Source organism: Oxyura jamaicensis, chromosome 4, assembly GCF_011077185.1.
Source record: "Oxyura jamaicensis isolate SHBP4307 breed ruddy duck chromosome 4, BPBGC_Ojam_1.0, whole genome shotgun sequence".
In the NCBI taxonomy this organism is placed as follows: Eukaryota; Metazoa; Chordata; class Aves; order Anseriformes; family Anatidae; genus Oxyura; species Oxyura jamaicensis.
The window spans coordinates 71,739,227-71,759,534 of NC_048896.1; the positions used below are offsets into that span (position 1 = coordinate 71,739,227).

The following is a 20,308-nucleotide window of genomic DNA, read 5'->3' on the forward strand; positions in this document are numbered from 1 at the left end:
GCAAGATTGCAGAGAGCTGGAAGAATCACGTGAGAACTACAGTGTGAATTCTGTAAAGTCACTCAGGAATGAAATTGGTTGCAGTATCAATAGCCACATTTACAAATTACCTGTTGCATCTTTTAAACTTCTATGATGGAAATTGTATATGTATCAGCATTTTCCAGGTTATACTTCAAGACTTTAAAATGTCATACAATGATTTACTAATTGAAGCTAGCTTATTCTGTCGCGAGTGGTAATGCTGAAATGACCTTGGGCTGCTCCAGGTGAGTGCCTTGCATGCTATGGCAGTGCAGTGCTGCAGCCAGACAATGCTCTGACATATTAAATCACATGCCCCTTTTACTGGCAGCTAGATAATGCTATAATCAAATCAGCTATTACAGCCAAAGACCAGGGTGGATCAGTAATTGACAGAGAAGCCTTCAAAGTGCTGCAAGAAATAGTGTTAAGTATTCTTGTTAGAGTCATTTTTTGCTCGTTATTACTGCTCAAATGGGCAAAAAATAGTCTCCCATCACTTGCAGACACTGAAATCAGATGGTGGTCAGCATGATGGGAGACGTGGATGCTAAATTCATAACCACATCCCATGCAGAATTCTGTTCTACCCGCTTTGAAGTTTTGTTGTTCTTATTTCTCACCCTAACCCTTTTTCCCTTCAGGTAGTCCAGCCCGCCATGCATCTTCCCATGTATGGTTAAGGAAAAGCTGTCAATCTGGAATATATATACCTTACTCTGCAAGTGTTTCTTGTAATGAATCAAAGAACAAAGACTTGTCTTACCAGATATGTACAAATCAGGATTTCAGCCCTGCTCGCTTGTAGTTTGGCCAACAATCCCCAACCACAAGAAAGCTTATACTTTAATCTCAGCTCAATCAGTGGATTTTTGAAGATGAAGGAGAGTGTTACTTGGATATAGAAAAAAAAGTTTATTTTGTGCCAAGCATGCAGTGAGTAGAAACGGACAAGTTTAAGCTGGCTAACTAAAAATTAAAAGAAAGCCCAAATCTCCCCACCCTGATCTTTTTAAAGTTGCTGTCTACATTTATTTATTTTTTGGTTGATCAGAGCAAAGCTATAATTAGAACTATAACAAGCCAGTAATTTCTAAATGGTCATACAAAGATTAGTTAAAATAAAGTGGTGTTACACACTGACAAATTAATCCCCCTGCACTACAATCTGCACAAATGTTGTTTTAAAACAAAACATTTATTTTGCCAACTTCTAATTCAAAGAGTAAGAGGATACAACTTCTCGGTATTTGTAATGTGCATAACTGCTGTGTATAATGGAAAGAAAACACAGCCTAATGGCTGAAAGGCAGGACTGAAGTGAGGAGATGATTCTCACGTTGTTGCTGGCATTGCCACTGATAGATCAGAGGATTTTGAGCATGTCAGTCTTTGGGCCTTTGCCCCAGTTTTTGCATTAAAAAAAAAAAAAAAAAAAAAAAAAAGGGGAGGTGTGCTTTACCTGCCACCTCTCTTAGCTGCACATTGCTCCACACACACCAGTGGGATGCTTCCATCCTACCTATAGGCCAAATTTACCCCTCCTAGCAAAGTCAGCCTTGGATGAGAGGCAAAATATAGCTACTTTGAATAAAGGTATGTCTCCTGTAAAATCCCCACAAAATCTAAGTACTTTGTATGTACAATACAGACACAAGCCCAGTTTTTGGAAAATATTCTTCTTTACCCCACCCGCTGCAGCTTTTTGCATCCCATTTCATAGTGCATTCAGACAGGACTTACATATATTTGCCAGTCAGTCTCTGGTCACCAGTCATTACAGGGTTCACATGTTTGTGGGGTTCTTCTCTGTCAGAAAGACAGCCTACACTGAGGCATGGGGTACACCCATAAAAATTATTTCTCTAGCTCCCAAAAAATCATACTACCATTTCAAGTGGTACAACTTGATTAAACTTTTTTCCAAAATTCAGGCCAAGAGAGCTGTTCAAGTACAGCTGCACAGCATCTTCCCGTATTGCAGACAACGCCTGAGGCCAGCCGGACAGATTTAGAGCAGGGCTACAGAGCTTCAAAGGGAAGGCTGCCAGGCAGAGAGAAGACAGGAGCGGTGAATTTGACAACTGAACTGAAACAGCAGGGAAGCAGCCGTGAGAGGGATGGAGGAGGAAGGGGCACGCAAAGAACAGGAAGAGAATCAGATGAGGAGGACGGGAGGGCCAAAGGTAACATCTATATGAAAAGGAATATGCACTCTCACAGCAAGAGTCTGGGCAAAAGTGAGCGAACAAAGTACAAAAAGAAAACTAAGCTCGGAGCAACTAGAGGAAAAAACAAAACAAAACAAAAAAAACAACTAGAAAGAGCATCTCTCAATAGACAGAGGAACTAGTGCCTGTGAATCTTATTCCAAGCCAGGGAAGGACATAGCTAACAAGTCTCTAAACTATATCAATAAAGGAAAGCGTACAAATAATGGCAGTGAAAGCAGGCTTAGAAAAGGCATTGAAAACATGCTCAATTGCATCTATTTGTATTTTTTTTTTTTCTTAGCAGAAATGTAGTTGCTTCTTCCACTTCAGACAGCTCTGCTTCTTCATCTTGTCTGCTTCCTATACCTGTTTCCGTTTTCTCCTCCTAAAAGTTCAGTAGGGTTAAACATCAGACAGAAACTTTCTGAGTGGGTCAAACTAGACACATGCTTCATCAAGCCCCTACAAAGAAAAACTTTTCTTGTGAATAATGCCACACTCGTCTCATAAAAAGACACAGTGGCCAACTGAGCTGTTGCCTCATGAAGGATCATATCAACATCACCACTAGCTAGAAGACAGTCTGTACTTCAGTCTTGCACAGGTTTCTCCCAGCTGGAGGTGATAAAAGTGGCAGCTTCAGAGGTTTTCTTACTTCCAGGAAGGTGTTTTATGAGGAGTGCGACAAGCCCAGATGGCTCTTTTCTTTCCACGCTTGGATTCCCAGCCTTCCTAGGAGGGGCTGTATCTTCTGAGATGAGTTCAACACTCCAGACCGCAGAAGCTGGCTGACATTGCTGTATCAGTTGTTCACAAACCAAAGTAAAACAGGGACAGGGAGAAGGCTGAGTGAAGTGACTCCAGGTAGCTGCCTGATTCCAGCAGGTAAGCTGGCCCCAGACTGATGGCATCTATATTGAGATGCCTGGCAGGGCCAGCCTGTGCCCCCACACAAGTGAGGAAGCCAAGTGTCAGTTCCACGCTCCATCTCTGTGGACTGGCACCTCAGCCCTTCCCATCCATGAACTCCTGCACACTTGATAGCTAAATTACTGCCTGGAAAATTAAAACTAAGCATCTGGGTAAAGAGAAGCAATCATTTAGAAGGAAACAAATCAGTAAATCTTATCTTAGGCTATCAAATTTGCTTCCAGCCACAGGCAGATCGCTCTCTCTCTGCCCCTGTCATGCTCAGTGCATTCCACTTGTTTGCCCATGGTAGATTCCCTCAAAGCAACCTCCTCACCGTGCTCTGCCCTTGACATGCCTGACACACATACCTTTATTTGAGGCTGAAGTGCCTGGAGTAATTATAATAATTGCACTACCCAGTCACATTAATGATCAAACTATGAAGCTAATGATAAAAAATCCTTTGTTAGAATGGAGAAATAGCACCATTGGGGTGCGTGCTCATTCTCTCCAGATGACTTCACCATTAAGCACACTCAAGTTTACAAACCAGGAGGTTATTCTGCAAATGTCAGAGTTGCAAAGAATCTGGGAATTCAAGCAGTTCTGCCTGTTTGCCAATATCACCATGAGGGCTAAGACACTGAAAGCAGAAAAATTAGAATTCAGCTGGCCACGTCATCACCAAAACTATAGAAAGAAAAGGAAAGGGCATCAAACAGGTACAAAGAAGCCCAAGCCCTAACAGTTGCTGCTGCTGCTGAATTCTGTCTCAACTCTTCCACAGCTCCTAAAAATGGAGACAGTGATATATATGTTTGGCCAATTTTCTGATCACCATTGTGATTGTTTCTCATCTATGGCAAGCTCTGGCCCCTCTTTACCCTCCAAAGATTCCCCTTCCCAGCTCTCCCAGACCAGATGCAATGCCTACCTGGCTTCTCCCTTAGAACCAATTAATTCTGAAGCGAGCAATCTTTGCTCTGCCATCCTGCAAATCATTCACTCTTGACTCTACCCCAGTTCCCCCTGACAAGATCAAGTCTGTGCTCAGGGCACATCCCAGCTCCCAGCTCCTCTACAGCAAGTAGACTTCAAAGCCCATCTGTCTGTGGCCAAAGACTGCCATGAAGCAGGGAAGTAAGATAAGACACAAGCCCTTTGGCATGAATGAACCATCCCTCCCTGAGACAGATCCCTGCCCACTCCCTGTTATCCACCTGGCCGATACTTGGAAGAAATCTGAGATGAAAGCAAAAAATTATCATAATCCACGTTTCACCGCATTTCTGATTCTCTTTGTTGTTACACAAAAAGGAATGGCTAGAACTCCCCGTCCTGCCACTTGCTGCGATCCTCTAACATGCTTTATTAGCAGTCCAGTCCTATTTCTTGTTTTGTTTTTAAGCATCTACTTTTGTGATAGTTTTGTAGCATCTAGATTCCTGCTGCGATATGCTCCAGTTTTTTTGTTTTTTTTTTTGGTGCCTTTCTCTCTGGGGAGGAGGAGGAGAGAAAGATGAAAAGGTAAAATTAATTTGTTTCTTTGATAAGGCAGTTAAGAAGCACGTTGGCCCCTCGGAGTATTTCAATAGCTTATCCCCTTCTCTAATATTTCTGAGAGGGGAATAAAAGCTGAATGCTCCAAACTGCCAGCACATCCACATCCTCATTTGAAAATTGAAAACTGAGACTAATTATAATGGCTCACACGGTCCAATTATGTTGCTGATCTAATCAGCTAACATCAGGAGAAGAGCTGAATAAGCGTGCACAATAGCTGGGACACAGAGTCAATTTCTCCCTGGCCCAGCACATTTAAAGCATGCTTATCAGCTGCATGCCATCCAGAAAAAAGAAATGTTGGCTGCAAAAAGTTTTTGAACCTTCCCTTCCCATTTCTCTACCCACATCCCAAAGGAAGAAGCCTTTAATTTACAAAGGATTTTTTTTTCCTGGTCTGGGCACACCCTCTTGAAATAAAACAAACATAACCACTTGGGTTTCATTAGTTAGTGATTAAATACATTACGAGACAGAAAATTGGCAGAGAAAGTAAGGCTGGTTTGTTCGTGTTGCTCTTACTGTTGGCTCTTTGTGCACACTCTGAGTGGCAGGCCTCTGTAAACTGAGCTCAACACTTGTGGGGTCCTTCTTCAACTCTACTGGGGGCCTGTCCCCTCTGGCTACTCCATCAAATTTCAGAGATCTGCTTGGCGATTGAGTAAATATTACTGTTGTACACTCTTTATCCTTTTCTTCTACTCCGTTGAGATTCTCTCCATTCACGCTGACTTTTCCATCTACCTGCAGAATACAGTTAAATAAATACATGGAGGAAATTAGCGTTCAAAGAAGTTTAGAAAAATAGGATTTATAAACAACATTACTATCGTTAACAAAGTCTACACCATCAGTGCAGGACAGAGCCAAGCACACGTTTCAACAGGCCAAGACGGAAGAAAACCCCACTCTAGGGGGGGGTTCATAAAATACAGACAGAAGTTCAGGATATTCCTGGATTTCCCAGTTTCCCACATTTCACTCTCCCTGTAACTTACAAGTACCCTTTATGCACATCACACACACAGTGGATTTTAAAAGAAGAACAATGCTTTAAGCTATATTAAGACTGAAACTTTGGGGTTTTGCATCGTGTCATGCAAGAAGCCAGCTGGTTCTCCAGGACTAGTTACACCAACGAGCTGCTGTGCAGTCTGGCAAGCTCACCACAGCATTACTGGCACATGCTTTCTGAAGCACTGCTGGGTGAACGAACTCTGAAGGCTCAGGAGCAGCAGAATTCATCCATTTGCTTCTTTACTTTTTGTAACAGGGAAGAGAGGAACCAACAAATAAAACTGGGCATTCCACCTTCTCCAGGAGGTTATAAAATAAATAGCCGCTTTCCCAGAAAATGATTTTATGCAGCCACCATGGGAATGAGAGAGCAGAAGTTTTTCATCTACTTTGTTCTCAAGGTTAAGCCCGCTCCTTGGAGGCCCTATATTCCCCCTGAGGAACTCCTAAGCAAGGAAGAAAATACAAAATAAGCTCTAGCTTCTTCCTTTGCACTGATACAGCTTTCTCTCAGGACTTTAATACTTCATCAATATGCTTTGGATGGACGTGGCACTTAGAAAGTTCCTTCAGTTTGGCGGGCTGTTTGTAGAAGTCCAGAGTCCCGGCATAGACAAAATCTCGCTCCAAAAAACTCAGGTGACATTCACAGTAAGAGCCCAGCTGGGATCCACAGAGGGACCAGAAGAGCACAAGGTATCTGTAACACCACGCTGCTCCTGCCTAGCTACAGCAGAAAGCTTTATGGGGTTGTCAGCAGGGCTGAGCTTTGGAGAAGAGCTTTGCTACTCTTCACGGAGATCCTTCCTTGCAAAAGGATCATCGCAGGAGACAACAAGAAGGTGATGGAGAAAGTACAGAGAAACTCTGCTCTGCCACTGATTGGACTTTGGGGGAGTAACAGTAGAGAACAGTGATTTTTTAGAGAAGCCATCGGGATATATATGGTGATGAGTCATGTCAGGGCTCTCCACAGGTACTGCATAAACAAAAAACATGTAAAAACAAGCTCAAAGGTCTGGCTTTCTGTGGGAACTTTTGGCTTACTTCACTGCTATTGAGAAAGGATGCAACAAGTGTCAAAACTGCTTTACCAAACTGAAACACAGCTTAAGAGAAGTTCTTGCCAGTTCATCCTCCCTGCCCTGCTCCTCTGTTCCTTATTCACTTACCTCCAATACTCTGCTTATTGAGTAAACAGCTTAGATACCTCAAAAGCAGCACTCCAACTTAGTATATGCAATTGATGCTGTGCAAAGGGCAAACTCCTCCCGTTAATGTCTTGTATACGTCCAGAGATCTGTTCTTCATCTGAGGATGAGTAACTGAGAGGCCATCTCCAGGGCACTGAGCATCCCCAGCTCTGACAGGAGGGCAGGGAGGTGAGGGCAGCTAGCACCTCACACAATCAGCCCCAGGCAGGGAGAACCAGCCGGGCTCTGCACCCATTCTGACTACTTTTCACCCGTTCTGACTGCTTTTCAGATGGAAAGTTCCCTCCTTTTCCTCACCGCCTTCAGCCACGCTGCACAATACTTGGTTTATTTCCAACTGCAAGTGTGGGCAGACACTGAGCCCCAAGTCTTCTGGGACTGTGTGCTGGATTATCTGCTAGAGAGGTAGGTCATGAAAGACCTCAGAAATATAAAAGCCAGAAAAACACTGGCAGGCCACACCATCCATTTTAATGTCTCTGTTTAGACTAAGACATTTCTCTATTTATATTAGGGAGGAAAACCAAATGTTTGAATGATCAGGACAGATGCCCCAGCTGCAGAGTTAAACAAACATACTCCTCTCCTGATCTGGAGCAAGTCAGCACATTGTCACTGGAGCCGAGAATCATCGACAGACTGGTGTTTCAGGGCAAAATAATGCTACAGCTACATCATCTAGGGAATGGGTCTTACTAAGACAAATCTCACTCTTTCACATCAAGATCTAGACAGACTTTCAGTGGTGGTTAGGGTGGAGAAGCATCCATGTGTTAGTTTCTCCCTGTATATGTGAACTATGTATGGATTAACCTAAATGTGATACATACAGGTCTTGGTCCTGTGATAAAAAAATGGGAAAGGGAATGGGAATCCTACTCCCATTCTCCATATCCACCCAGTCCAAGGATATACTCCCCGGGTTTTATATCCTAGTTTCAGTCTCTTCTCTGAACCATCCCTGCCAACACTCCAAAGCTCATAGTTGGGTCCTCATTCAAGGCAGCCCCACTGTTGTCCAAGTTCTCTTCTTTTATTCCCATAATCTTTCTCCAGTTCTTGCAATCTAATGCAGCCACCCCACCTCTCTCACCAGCAGTTCCCAGTGACACCACTGCCCCAGTACCAATCTGTTTTTCCTTGATGTACATGGGCACCCTCTATTCCTTCTTTACTCCAGTGAAGCAGCTTTCCCCATTAATCCCCGGTGAGAAGCACGTTTAGGACAGCGAGCATCTCTGGGCAAGCTGGTTCTTAACTCTGAAGGAGTAGTGACTCTCTGAAACACATGCACGCTGCAATGTTTCAAAGGCTTGTGACTTGGCTGATTGGGACAGACTTGTCTGGGTGTGGCAAAATCAGATCTTTGACACAAAAGCCAGTTCAGGTATTGCTCCAAACATCAAGGCCTCCAAGGACCCCACCCCTGCCCTTTTATTAAAAATGCAAACAAACAAAAAACACGACAACACATTCTTTCCTAACCTCTTTCTCCCCAGATGCCTTGCTTTTATCCTAGAGGCCCCCCTTTCTCTCTTTTTCCCCCAAACAAATTTAGCCTGATGGAAAATGACCAGCACAAATACTCTAGTCTGAACAGGTGAAGTTTCTTAAAAGGCTGGTAACCAAGAAAAGACCACTAGCCTGGAAAGCACAGCGCATGAAGCTGAATTTTATAACATCAGAATGTCACTACGATTTTTTTACTTAAATTGCATTAAACATTTACACATTGAGCTGATTTAGTCAGGACTTTTTTGCCTCCTAATTGACTTCGAGGAGTGCAACATATCTTACCTTAAAGTTCTTTAAAACTTCCTGTGTATTTTTGGGTTGAGAGTAAGGCTTGGGTGTCAGCATAGGCACAGCCTTGGAGACAACACTTTTGCTGGGAGATGTGCGGCCCGTTGAACCGCTGGGCTCTAACTCAGTGGTGGGAACAATGGTTGCTTCAATGGTGGCAGTGAATTTTGGAGCCGGCAGCGACTGTTGCCTTAAGTATCTCAGAGGATTTGGGTCTTTCAGTGGGGAATCTGGCTCCACTGAATGACTTCTTTCCAGAATTTTTGGCATCTGCAGACGCTCGAGGACAGCTTCACTAATGGTGAACCTTTCGATGTACTGCTGGAGGATGCTCTCAGCCTCCTCCTGGGACTTTGCGTTCTTGTACGCCTCATGAAGCTCCCGCTCTCTTCTCTCTCTGCATGGGAGACAATACAAGGAAAACCATCACATTAAAATTAACACTGCAAATCATTCCTGTTTCCTCTGCTCCATCAATATCCTTCTCTCTCCCCCACTGTAGTCCTGCAGGCCTGGCTGCCCACCGACGAAGCACACCACATTTTCAGACATGCCACTGTACTTCAGTAAAAAAAACGTACTTCTCTTCCACAATTTCTCGGTAGGTTTTGATGCTTTTTCTGCGCTCATTTGATCCGTCTCCAGACAATAACCTTTCCATTTTCTTTCTCTCAGCTTCTTTTTTTATTAAATCCTGGGAAGCACTCCTTCGACGACTCTTCCACCGAGCCAGGTCCTGCAAGAGAAGGAAGGCAGCTGAATGCAGAGTTGCAAACAACTAAAAATTGGCCATAAGAAATCAATGAGCCCAGTCAGCAAAGCTCTGCAACGCCTGCTCCTGGCTGTGGACCAGGCTCTCATTACCTGCAGGCAGCGGTGTTTACTTTAAAAAGAAAAGATGATGCCATAGAATGATGTTGCTCTACTATTCCTAATAGCAGGATGCAGTCAGAACTTCGTAATGTATTTTTACTGGTGCTTTGGCCTTTTTTTTTTTTTTTTTGGGGGGGGGGGCGGGGGCTTGGTAGTGTTGCAGACGCATGCTTGGTAATAACACTAGGAAATGTGGCCACTGAAGGGCCACGAGTGGAAGGGACATCACTTCACCATGAAGTACAACTCCACTAGTACACTGTCTGTGAGATCTGAAAATCACAGATGTTGCCTGTGCTATCAGCCAACTACATGCAAGCACACGAGACCTGCGACTATGCAGCCAGGAAAATGCAGTGCAGAATCCAAACTTAAACTCTTCCTCATGGGCCCAGATTTCAGCAACAGGTTATTGTGCTGCTTGCACTTGGTTGGCTTGAGATACGAGAGAGAAGTAAGACTGTGGTTTGTATCCAGCTATGTACACACATTCTTGTTGAAGTAATAATCTTATTCTATTTGGAAGCTGCCTGTCCAAAATTGTCCAGAGGACCCAGTGATTCTGGTTCACTTTTCATGTGAAACCAGCTTGATAATAAAACACAGAAAGCCACGGGGGATACTTGCTACGGGCACCCATGTCCTGCATCTTGCAGGACATGGGTTATGAATTCACAAATACTGGAGGGTAGAAAGACAAAATTTGTTTCATAGCAAAATACTACAGGGAACACATGTTTCTAAGTTGTAAAATTTCTCTGCAGCCAACCAGGAAAGGAACAAAATTTTACATGTAAAAATACCCTCTGAAGAACTTTTGCAAATAAAAATAACTTCATAGGAAACTGTAGGGATATGTTTGTCATTAACTTTACAACATTAGGAGATTAGGATACAGACAGTATTTCACACGCTCTAACAAATTCTGGTTTTAATAAAAAACAGAGATTCTGTACACATCTTTAATTCAAAGGCTATTTCATTAATTACATGGTTTTCCAAATATTTTAATTGCATTTTTATTGGTAAACAGCAGAAGGTACTGCAAGCACAACGTATTTTATTAAAACCAGGAACAAACCTTGTCACTTTTAATTTAGCTTAAAACCACAAATTATTGACGTTACACTCAAGGGAATGCTCATTAAAGTATTTCTTCTCATGACCTACATATATCAGTCCATAATCCCCTTCTTGAAACATGGCCTTTCATTTTCTTCAGTTACTAATTATTCTCATTGAAGTACAAAAGCATTTCTTTATTCAGCTACTCCCACTATTGCCTATTGTTTGGAAATTAGTTTTTCATTAGCAAATTTCATAACGTAAGCCCTCCTCCTCTTTTTGCAATTAAAAACCAGACATGTTTATCTTTTCCAGCTCTGCTGCTTTAGAAAAACAATAATAATAAAACAAGCTATGAAACTGTTAATTGTTGGCAAATTTACAGCATGGGCATATAACGAATATGAGACATGAATGTGGTGTCGTCTCTACAAAGCCCTCTGAATGCCAAGGACATTCCAGTACGGGAATTTTTAGTAGCTCTTCAGAACTTTTAGCTTGGTGTATAAGGTGCTGAGGGCCTGGAAAACTTGCACACTTTAGCTCAGAGGATTTTCCATTCAGCAGCGAAGAGTTCTCAAACCTCTTGAATTCCTTTGGACTCATTCTTATCTCTGCTGGGAAATTATGGCTTCCCACACATACAGACCACTCAGTTGAAATCCTTTATTGTTCTACAAAAAGTTATTTATTAGTTGTGCATACTGTTCTTTTGGGGGCTTTTTCTGAATTTTCTATAAAAATGTCTCTAAGATGTTTTGTAGCAGCTGTCCTTATAATTGGAAATCACTGTACTAGCTGCTTCAAGAGATGTAAAAATAACACAACTCAGACAGTCCTCATTGAAAAATAGTCTTTAGGAATGAACAAGACTGATACTGAAACTCCTGGTACTAACCTACCTGCAAACCATGGACAACGTTTTTCTGTCCTTATTGATTTGCTGAATATAATGCAAAATGGCCAGGACAACTTAAAAAACATGTTGAATAAGGAGGGTTTGTGAACCGTTTGTAATGCAGGCAAGGTGTATCTAACTTGAAGGGTCATTCGTTTACTTGGATAAGATGGAAAAAGTTAACATTTTCTGTATCTATTCAAATTTGAAGTCAAATCTATTCAAAACTGAAGTCAAGTCCAATCTATATATTTATCATCCTACTTAGTCTTATATTTTGTCACTTTGGGCATTTACTAATTAGAAAATTAGAGAAATCAGTGAATAGAAGCTGTCCTGCTTCCATTTTTACCTATAGTTTAATTAAATTTTATACAAAAGCAAAATACCGAGTGCACCTGTGTGTTGTGTAAAGTACACCCAATTATGACCTTCTATGCTTTTAAGCAACAACCTATTGAAAAACTAAAGAAAAAGCTCCTGTTTGTTTTTAGTGCAGAGCAACTGTAAATTTAGCAGGTTTTGCTTTTTTTTTGCCCAGCTAGCAGGCTTCAGCGCCAGGGTTGCAGACAATGTTGTACACTCACATCTTGCCATCTGGTCTCGTCCTCTTTCAGCTGGTTGTGTATGTTCTGCAGTTTTTCATGGCGAGCTTTGCTGTGAGGCTGAGACACAGCTTCTTCTTCACACCTCATGTCAAACATGCTCACGCTCCTAAACGATGGGGGAATAATACGAAGGGCAGTGTTATTTGAAAGCTCATGTTCCCTCGGCTTTGTTAAGAGTTAAAGCCACATGAGGGTGCTACAGCAGAATCAGACACCCGCACCGTTACAAAGCTCCCAGAAGCAGCAGTCCCCTAGAAGGACCAGTCAGCAGCCATATGACTTCCACGCAGCACTTCAGGCACTGTACTCCTCAATTTTCTCTTGTTTTCGTTAGCCAGCAGCACCTTTATTTCTCACTAAGAAGCGATACTAACAATAACACTCCATCGGTAGCTGTTAAAATCGTTGTATTCAGAGCTGAGTTCAGAGCATTTCACTTTTTGAAGATGTTTCCCACTGAGCTTTCATTGACCTCTCCAATTATACTGCAGACAGCAGCTTCCATTTTACTGTAAAACAAGAGAGGCATGAGAAGTACACTGCAGGCAGCGTGGCTGGCTAAATGCTACAGAAACCTGGAGAGCCTGCCCAGAGAAGTCCACACAACACAAACAGCATGTTGCTTCCTCCTCTCCCTTCCCCGCCTCGAAGGGACTCAATGCTATCAGCACCAACTTATTAATCCAGCCAACCTAACAAAGGCAAAGCCGACTGTACAACAAACAATCGTAATCAGGACAGAACAGTTTCTTCATACACATGCTATTTCTGTCCCTGACCTTTGGAAAGCTAAAGGAAAAAAAGGTCATGGTTTGATATTATACAGCCATTCATATTATTTAAAGATCTCCACATGTAGATAATGGACTTACTACTCCCCCGTACTACCTATTATTAGTAAGACATGACCTCAGTTGTGCCATTAAGAGCAAAAAAGCAAAAAGAAAAAAGCCATGCAGCTCCACATGAGGTAATTTCGCAGCAGTCTTCAAATGATCATCTGTAGCTTTAGGTGAGCCGACTAGCAGGAGAAGCACCAAATGAAGACAAAATCGTAGGCAGCTGTGTACACAGCACTCAAAGTGAATACACGCGGAAAGCTGTGCATATACATATTTAGCTGTCATTTTATTCAGGCAAGCAAAGATGTCAGTGACCCACTCTACAGGGAAAACTGAAAGGTCTGGACAGTGGATGGAAAAGGACATGCACAGATCCCATCCCGTTAGTAGGCATTTATTCAGAAATAAATGACAGAATACACACCCTATTGCCTTTAAGCACAAACAGTGCGGTTAGCCTATTAACCACGCTTCATCCCTTAAACAGAGTGCTGAGGAGGGGTACGCTACTTTGGGATTCTCTGTGGGTAATTTGAGGGTTGCATTGCTCAGGATTAGATTGGAGCACTCTTAGATAACAGAAGAGATAGCAAGTTTTGCTGTTGTTTTTAAAACTAAAAGCCTACTAATGAACATTTAAATACCAGCCATATTTTGCAGACTGCTGAGGTAGGTTGGGAGAGGAATAACATAATAAAGCCACCGTCACTGGGTTTTTTCCAGTTTAAGTGCTTTTGAAACTTAGAGTAAGATTAAAGCCTTCAGTGTTAACTATTTGCTTACTGGGTCTAACTGGTTGTGTAGCTCCCTTCTTGTACCTTTCCCTCACGTCAAAGAATATTTCATTCACATAAAGTAGAAGAAAACAGAAGACCCAAAATGCTGCTAACTGGTTCTAGTTAGTACATGAGAACTAGTCCTTTGTCATTTGGGTTGGGAGAATAAAGATACTTTCACCTAGGATTCCTGACCTCCTAATGAAAGGCTAGTATTTTTTCCCTGCATTCACTCAGGGTACACAAAGATGGCAAAACAAAGCTTTTATGGCTATGAATAATGCAGTAAGAAAGGCACTCTGCAAAAGGCTTCAACCTACAACAGGAATGAAACCATGCACTCCAACCCCACATGAACCTTCTATTCTAGTCGTCACCTCACGCTGCTCACCCTTCACTGCCGTGGATAAGCTACCAGAGAGGTTCAACCTGTCATCAGTCTAACACCAGCTCTGCAGTAACATGCTGTTGTGCACATCTGGCTTCCCAAGAGAGCAATCTGAAGGAGTCATCTCAAAGCACTGTTCTCTGCTCTGACCGGCATATAACAGGCATTATCGAGAGCCACCTCATTTCCTCAGGACATGGAAAGGCCACCTGAAAGGCCTATGTTGGATTCTCTGCCTGACACATTCATCCTTAGAAGAAAATTGAGGCCAGAACTCTCTGGGCTTCTGTTAGAAGACACTTTCACTATGAGTCCAACATCATTTCTTCTGATTTATTTCTTCCACAAGCTATGGATGATTCCAGTCTGCAACTATCACCTGCATGAACAGAGCTAGATTTACATCTTCCCTCAACCGCCGGGTCACAGGCACACAGCGTGCCAGTAGGTGGGGGAGATGTAACAGTACAGAATTCATGACCATGAATTTTCTGCCACGAGCAAGGCTCAGGGAATTGCATCCAAACTCTGGAAGTGACAGGCCCTTCTGCTGACCAGTGTACCACATCTGCTGCTTTAACAAAGGTCTGGGGAAAAACACTGTGCAGACCAACCTATTCTGAAGGGCTGGGTCTTTGGGATAATGTCATTTTTTAAGTTACACTACTATATTATTGCAAATTACAGTTGTTTTTGTTAGAGTTATAATACAGTAATACTTTTTTTTTTTAAATAAAAATCTGAGGTATGAGATAAAAATGTCTTCATAGTTCATAGGCTTGAGTGTTCAGACCATTTAATTTAAGAGTCTGATCTATGGTAAAAATCTTTTTATGAGAATATGTTAAAATCCTTACGCAGAGCATTTATTATGTGGCTGCATTACCATTTATAAACATACTGAGACTTAAGAAACCCCAACAAAACATAAAAAAGAGACAGGCTGGCTAAAGGATCAGACTCCAGTAAACATATACTCAAATTTCTCAGACCACTATAATTCAATTGCTGGGCTTAAAGTATAAAGCATAAGCCTAAATGAACACTGGGTTGTCACACCACCACCAGAACTCTGCCCATCTCCCAGGGAGGTGAGGGACTGGTCAGCAGCAACACGTTAGCTGTAGGGAAGGCAACTCCAAAGGGAAGAGAGAGATCACTGCATTTTGAGCCCATCAAGTTAACCTTCTTGTGCCTCTCCCTCTTTAGAAGAGACCATACGGCAGCACTTTACCACATAACAGCATGCCCAGCTACACCACTCTGATTTTTTCTTGCTACATTTTGCGAAATCTGATCTGGAGAGAAATGAAATGCCCCAGAATACAAGCACAGTCCCTACGAGACCTAAAACGGCTCCCACTTCTATACCAGGCAGAACGTAACGCGAATTGGAAAGTGACAGGAACTGGAAACCTGACAGAGGGCCACAGGAAAGCCTGGGGAGTGGAGAAAGGGAAGAGGGAACCATGAGTAACCTCTTGCTGCCCTCCAGTAGAGAACTATTATCTTATGCAATGCTCACGTTCTTGCACTAAGCCTTTAATTATGTCTGGGGAGTCTCCAAGCAATCACAGCACCTAGCCAGGGTTGTCTCCTTTCCTCCAAGTTACACTGAACATTGCTTTTTCGGGAGCTGGAGACAGCCCTGGGCTGCTGTCACAATGTGACGGCCACTAACCAGCAAGGGGAATGCTGTCAGCCTAACAAGGGGGTTTCTAGGTTCTGCTGCTGGAACAAATCGCACCGAGTCTAGCGCTCCGTTCAAGGCACAGTTTGCAAAGAAGACTTGAAAAACATTTTGGAAGCATTTTAAATGTCAGCTCAATTTATTTTTCCTACTCGTGAGCCACATTTTATTAGATTCTTCCTAAGTACTTCATCTTCAGGAGGAAAAACACAATCTTACATTTATAAGAAATTTAAAGACAATTTAGGAAGTAGTTCCTCTGTAGCACATCTGTCAAGGATGACAATAAGGCCTGAGCATTTATTGTTTTGCCTTTTAAAACAAAATTGGAATTGATGTGCAATAAACAATATGATTTTTTTTGCATCCTTGCTACTCTCACATTATACAACCAGACATGTCGTGATGCCTCTTTGAAGGCATCTCCATTTACTTTCTCTTGTCTTTGTATGCAATGCAGACGTGCAAAACTGTGGGGAAACGGGAACAAATCAGTCATACAGGCAATGCTTCATGAAATGGCAGGAAAGACTCCACTGTGAGTATAATACTTCTGTGTTGTTATGCTCGATATACCTCATCTCTTGATTCGATTGAAAAGATTTCTACCTGAAAATGATCACTTTTACCCTGTGGGCAGAGGACAAGGGCTTTGCACAGCATAAAGGAAATACATCTGCGTAGTACAAGTCTTGTAAAGAACATTCAGACCGTGATTCCAGCTTTTATCATTAAAGGTTGAAAAATATATACGAGTCTCTGCATATACTTGTTATTAAAATGAAACAAAAAAACCCTCCCTGCCATTTCTATTTTGTGATTTAATCCGGGAGACAAGAGAAGGTCATACGCATTTCTGTGAACAGAAGGATATTACAGACACTATTATGTGGGTAGTCCCCAACTATTTCTTTGCTTCTAAATGACTGCGCTTTGTGAGAATAGTTAATACATTCACAGAGCTGTTCAAGTGACATTGCGTATTATTCTGAACTACAGTTCACATGCATCCACACACCATAACAATGTTTCAGTGCAATAAATGTCCCAGTCCTATTACTTTTGCAAAATGTAAGGCATTGGGGTGAAGAGCTTAAAATTTAAGTTTAGTATATTATTAAATTACTCCCAACCTAGAAGGGATTCAAGAGAAAGATTAAAAAAGACAATAAAGGAACAGCTAAAGATATATTTTCCTGATAATTATTCTGAAGATCACAATTAATTTTATTGTACTTTGGGTTTTCATTTTTCTTCCTGGTTGAGTTGTACAGGTCACACTTTGTTTTTTTTCCCAATACCCAGCCCAGATTCAACCCAACTGTCCTTACCTGTAACTGATTAGAGGCAATGGAAATTCAGAAGATAAACAAAAGAAATGAAAAAAAGGAAAAAAAAAAAGGGAGGGGGGGTAGGGGGGGGGGGAGAAAAAAAAAAAAAAGAAATAAGGCTTTAAGCAACAGCTGCATATTAGTGTTATGCTCAGTTTTTATCAGCTTTTATATATGAATTATTTCTAGCTGCAATGCATATTGCGTTCAATTTTTCAGTGCTTTTCTGAAAAATTTATTTGCTGGAACACTGCAAAACAATAATGAGGCATCAACTGCATTTTAAATTAGTAGAAAGACTGGAAAGCATGCAGTGTAAGTTGTTTAAAACAGAATCTTGTGAACACAAGACAACTTACTCTGCGTCATCAGACACAGCAGTTCTGGGGCCGAATCTACAAGACCAAATACAAAATTAGAGTGCTGGTAAATACAGTAAATAGTAATTGCAACTGAACCCATCCAATTTGGGTAACGTTTCCTTGAACACCCAACCTGTACTACTGAAGCATACCAAAAGAGAACCAACCATGCTGTTCAGAGATAACATACTAAATACACAAAACTTACCTGACATCATCTGATGGTCAAACTGCCCAAGAAAACTGCCCATCCCTCCCTGACTAATGCCCCCATTGTAAAAATGTGCTACAGCATACCTAAACTGGCTTTAGAAAATAGTTAATGAAAATAGACAATACATTGACACTTACATTAAGTGGCTGACATGCAATGAATGGAGACAAAACTTAACAGTTACATTCTCAGTAGTCTTCAAATCACCATTATTGTAGGGTAATTTTTTTTTTTTTTTTGTGAAGCTGAAAAAAGGTAGTGGTAATACACATCAGTGTGTCATTCACCAAAGTGTCTGTCTTGTACAGAGCCATGCAAATGACATGTTTGTATCAGATTTATCATAAAAGAACATGAAGTACAAAAGTTGACACTGCAGCATTTTCTAATCATGGAGAAACAAGACCATCCCTAAAGATGCCCAGCAGAGTCCAGTTGAGCCTCTGCTACTCATAAGCAATTTTTTTATTCACATAAAAATGCAATCAAATATTTGCTTTCATTAGCTGTAGACAAGAAAACAATACATTATACAGGTACTCCTTTTGTTTCTCAAATGTGTGTACTGGCATACAATCTTTTAGTTTGGACTGAAAACACACCAAGCAGGGCAAAATCTGAATTCTGGAGTGTGCACACAGTAGGAGAGCAAGGGGTGTACAAGCTGCGTGATTCACACCATACAGAGCTCACGTTTGCAGATGCTCATCCTTGGCTGACAGTGTTTCATTTTTGTTTTCCTCAGGAACCTCCTGAAGCTTAGACGTTTGATCAAGGTGGACTTCATTAAGGCTACGTTCACCCACTTGGGCAGTACAAATATTATCTTCTTGTCCAGCAGGAGGGAGATCACATCTTTCCTGCCCTTGCTGTTCTTGTTGAGGTAGCACTACAGGTTTTCCAGAGCTAGTATTGCAGACTTGTGGACATTTTTCAGGCCTGAGTGAGCCAAAGGCAGCAGTGCAAAGAAATGTATTAAGCAACAGTTGAAAAATCACATATACATAATGAAAAGTGTAACTATAAGTTAACAAAAAAACTCGCAAACTGAAACAGCTAATAGCTGACAAGCTAAATGAAACCAAAACAGCTAATAGCTGACAAGCTAAATGAGACAGGTGCACAAAACTTAATTATTATAACGGAGTCAAATGCTTGTACTTCCATTCTTCCGTGTCAGTAACATAGATTTTCCTGGACATCCTGAAAAATTAAAGTACATATTCAACCTAAGGTCATTTCAACATCAAACCACTGTTCAATTTGACCGTAGGTGACGGGGTTTTTCTTTTCCTAGTTAAGCTGTACATCAGTTTTTCATTTGTGTATGCACATGTGCATGTGTATCCTTCCCTTCTCATGCACTTTGAAAAGGTTGAGGAGTGAGAACTTTCCAGGCTCACTGTGGCTCAACCAGCCAATGCATAACTCTGTTCAGAGGCCTACACCTCCAGTGTCCCCACATAGCCCTGCTCATCTGAACAGACACCAAACCTTTTCTGGGGGACCTAGTTCCAGTCTTATTTTCCTGTCTGGCAGTCGCTGGCGCTGGCTAAGCTATAGACAAGCACCTAATCGACCATATCCAGCACTTTGATTCTTGCTGAAAATATTTTTAATGATTAGCTCATATTTAATCAGAAAACTCTACAAATGTAACACAGTCTTGCTACATCCATCTATTGTCACACGCTACTAGAGTTTTGCATCTGCTACATCTCCGGTCTGAGTCTCTAGACAGCTCTACCAAAAGGGCCAGAAAAACTGTGCTGCCTATCAGAGCTGTTTGAGCAGGAAGGGTCAGCACAGATTTAAGGACAGTATGGAAGAAAGCTCTTCTGGGCCAACAGCAACTCTTCCAGATCAAGAGAGATCTAGACAAACAGTCCACAGGACTCACTATAAGGGAGAGAGAGAAGCAACTTTCTTACCTCCCAGTTTTCTTTTCAAGTTCTCTAGCTGTGCCCTGCTTAGTCTGCTGCTTTGAAAATGGCATGGGAAGGAACTGTTTAACACTTGGCCCCGGCTGTTTGAGGAAAGCTCCGGTTCTTCTGGCCAACATGTCATCTCTTTGCGGGTCTGGAAATTTCACTTTGTTTTCTGTTCCACCACTCTGCTGATGAGGGATCTCAAGCTGTTCTTGGCTCTCTTCTCGTGTTACAGTGCTGCTCAGAGAGACAAGTGACACTGTTCTGTGATAATGTTCACTTGTACGGCCCCCAGGCCAGCAGCCGCTGAGGCAATGTGGGGTGCTATTACTCCAAACACAGCTGCAGCGTGATGGACAAGTAGGCACCTTTAGCTGCAGCGCAGGGAATGAGAGCAAGAGGAAACTAAACCGAGTGCCACTTGTGTAGTAGGTATGTTAGAAGTTGGGGATTGCATAAAAATATATGCAAGGAATTGTTCGCTTAGAAGCTGCCATAACAGTCTGGAGATTGCAAAAGAAATCCCCCCAAAAGATGAAAGACTGTTTTCATGCTGAACGGCAATTAACAATTGAAGTACTTAAATA

At 41.9% G+C, this 20,308-nt stretch overlaps 1 protein-coding gene across 7 annotated transcripts in view; it reads right to left on the reverse strand.

Moving 5' to 3' along the window:
- Positions 1–20,308, reverse strand: part of LIMCH1 (LIM and calponin homology domains 1) — a 173,805-nt gene that overhangs the window by 26,699 nt on the left and 126,798 nt on the right. For all 7 annotated transcript variants that reach the window (XM_035326214.1, XM_035326209.1, XM_035326208.1 and 4 more), the window contains 7 exons: positions 19,725–19,958; positions 18,487–18,732; positions 17,577–17,612; positions 12,170–12,296; positions 9,328–9,482; positions 8,741–9,143; positions 5,235–5,456 (listed from right to left, as the gene is read on the reverse strand). In XM_035326214.1, coding sequence (XP_035182105.1) covers positions 5,235–5,456; positions 8,741–9,143; positions 9,328–9,482; positions 12,170–12,296; positions 17,577–17,612; positions 18,487–18,732; positions 19,725–19,958 — 1,423 coding nt within the window. The remainder of the gene's footprint in view (positions 1–5,234; positions 5,457–8,740; positions 9,144–9,327; positions 9,483–12,169; positions 12,297–17,576; positions 17,613–18,486; positions 18,733–19,724; positions 19,959–20,308) is intronic.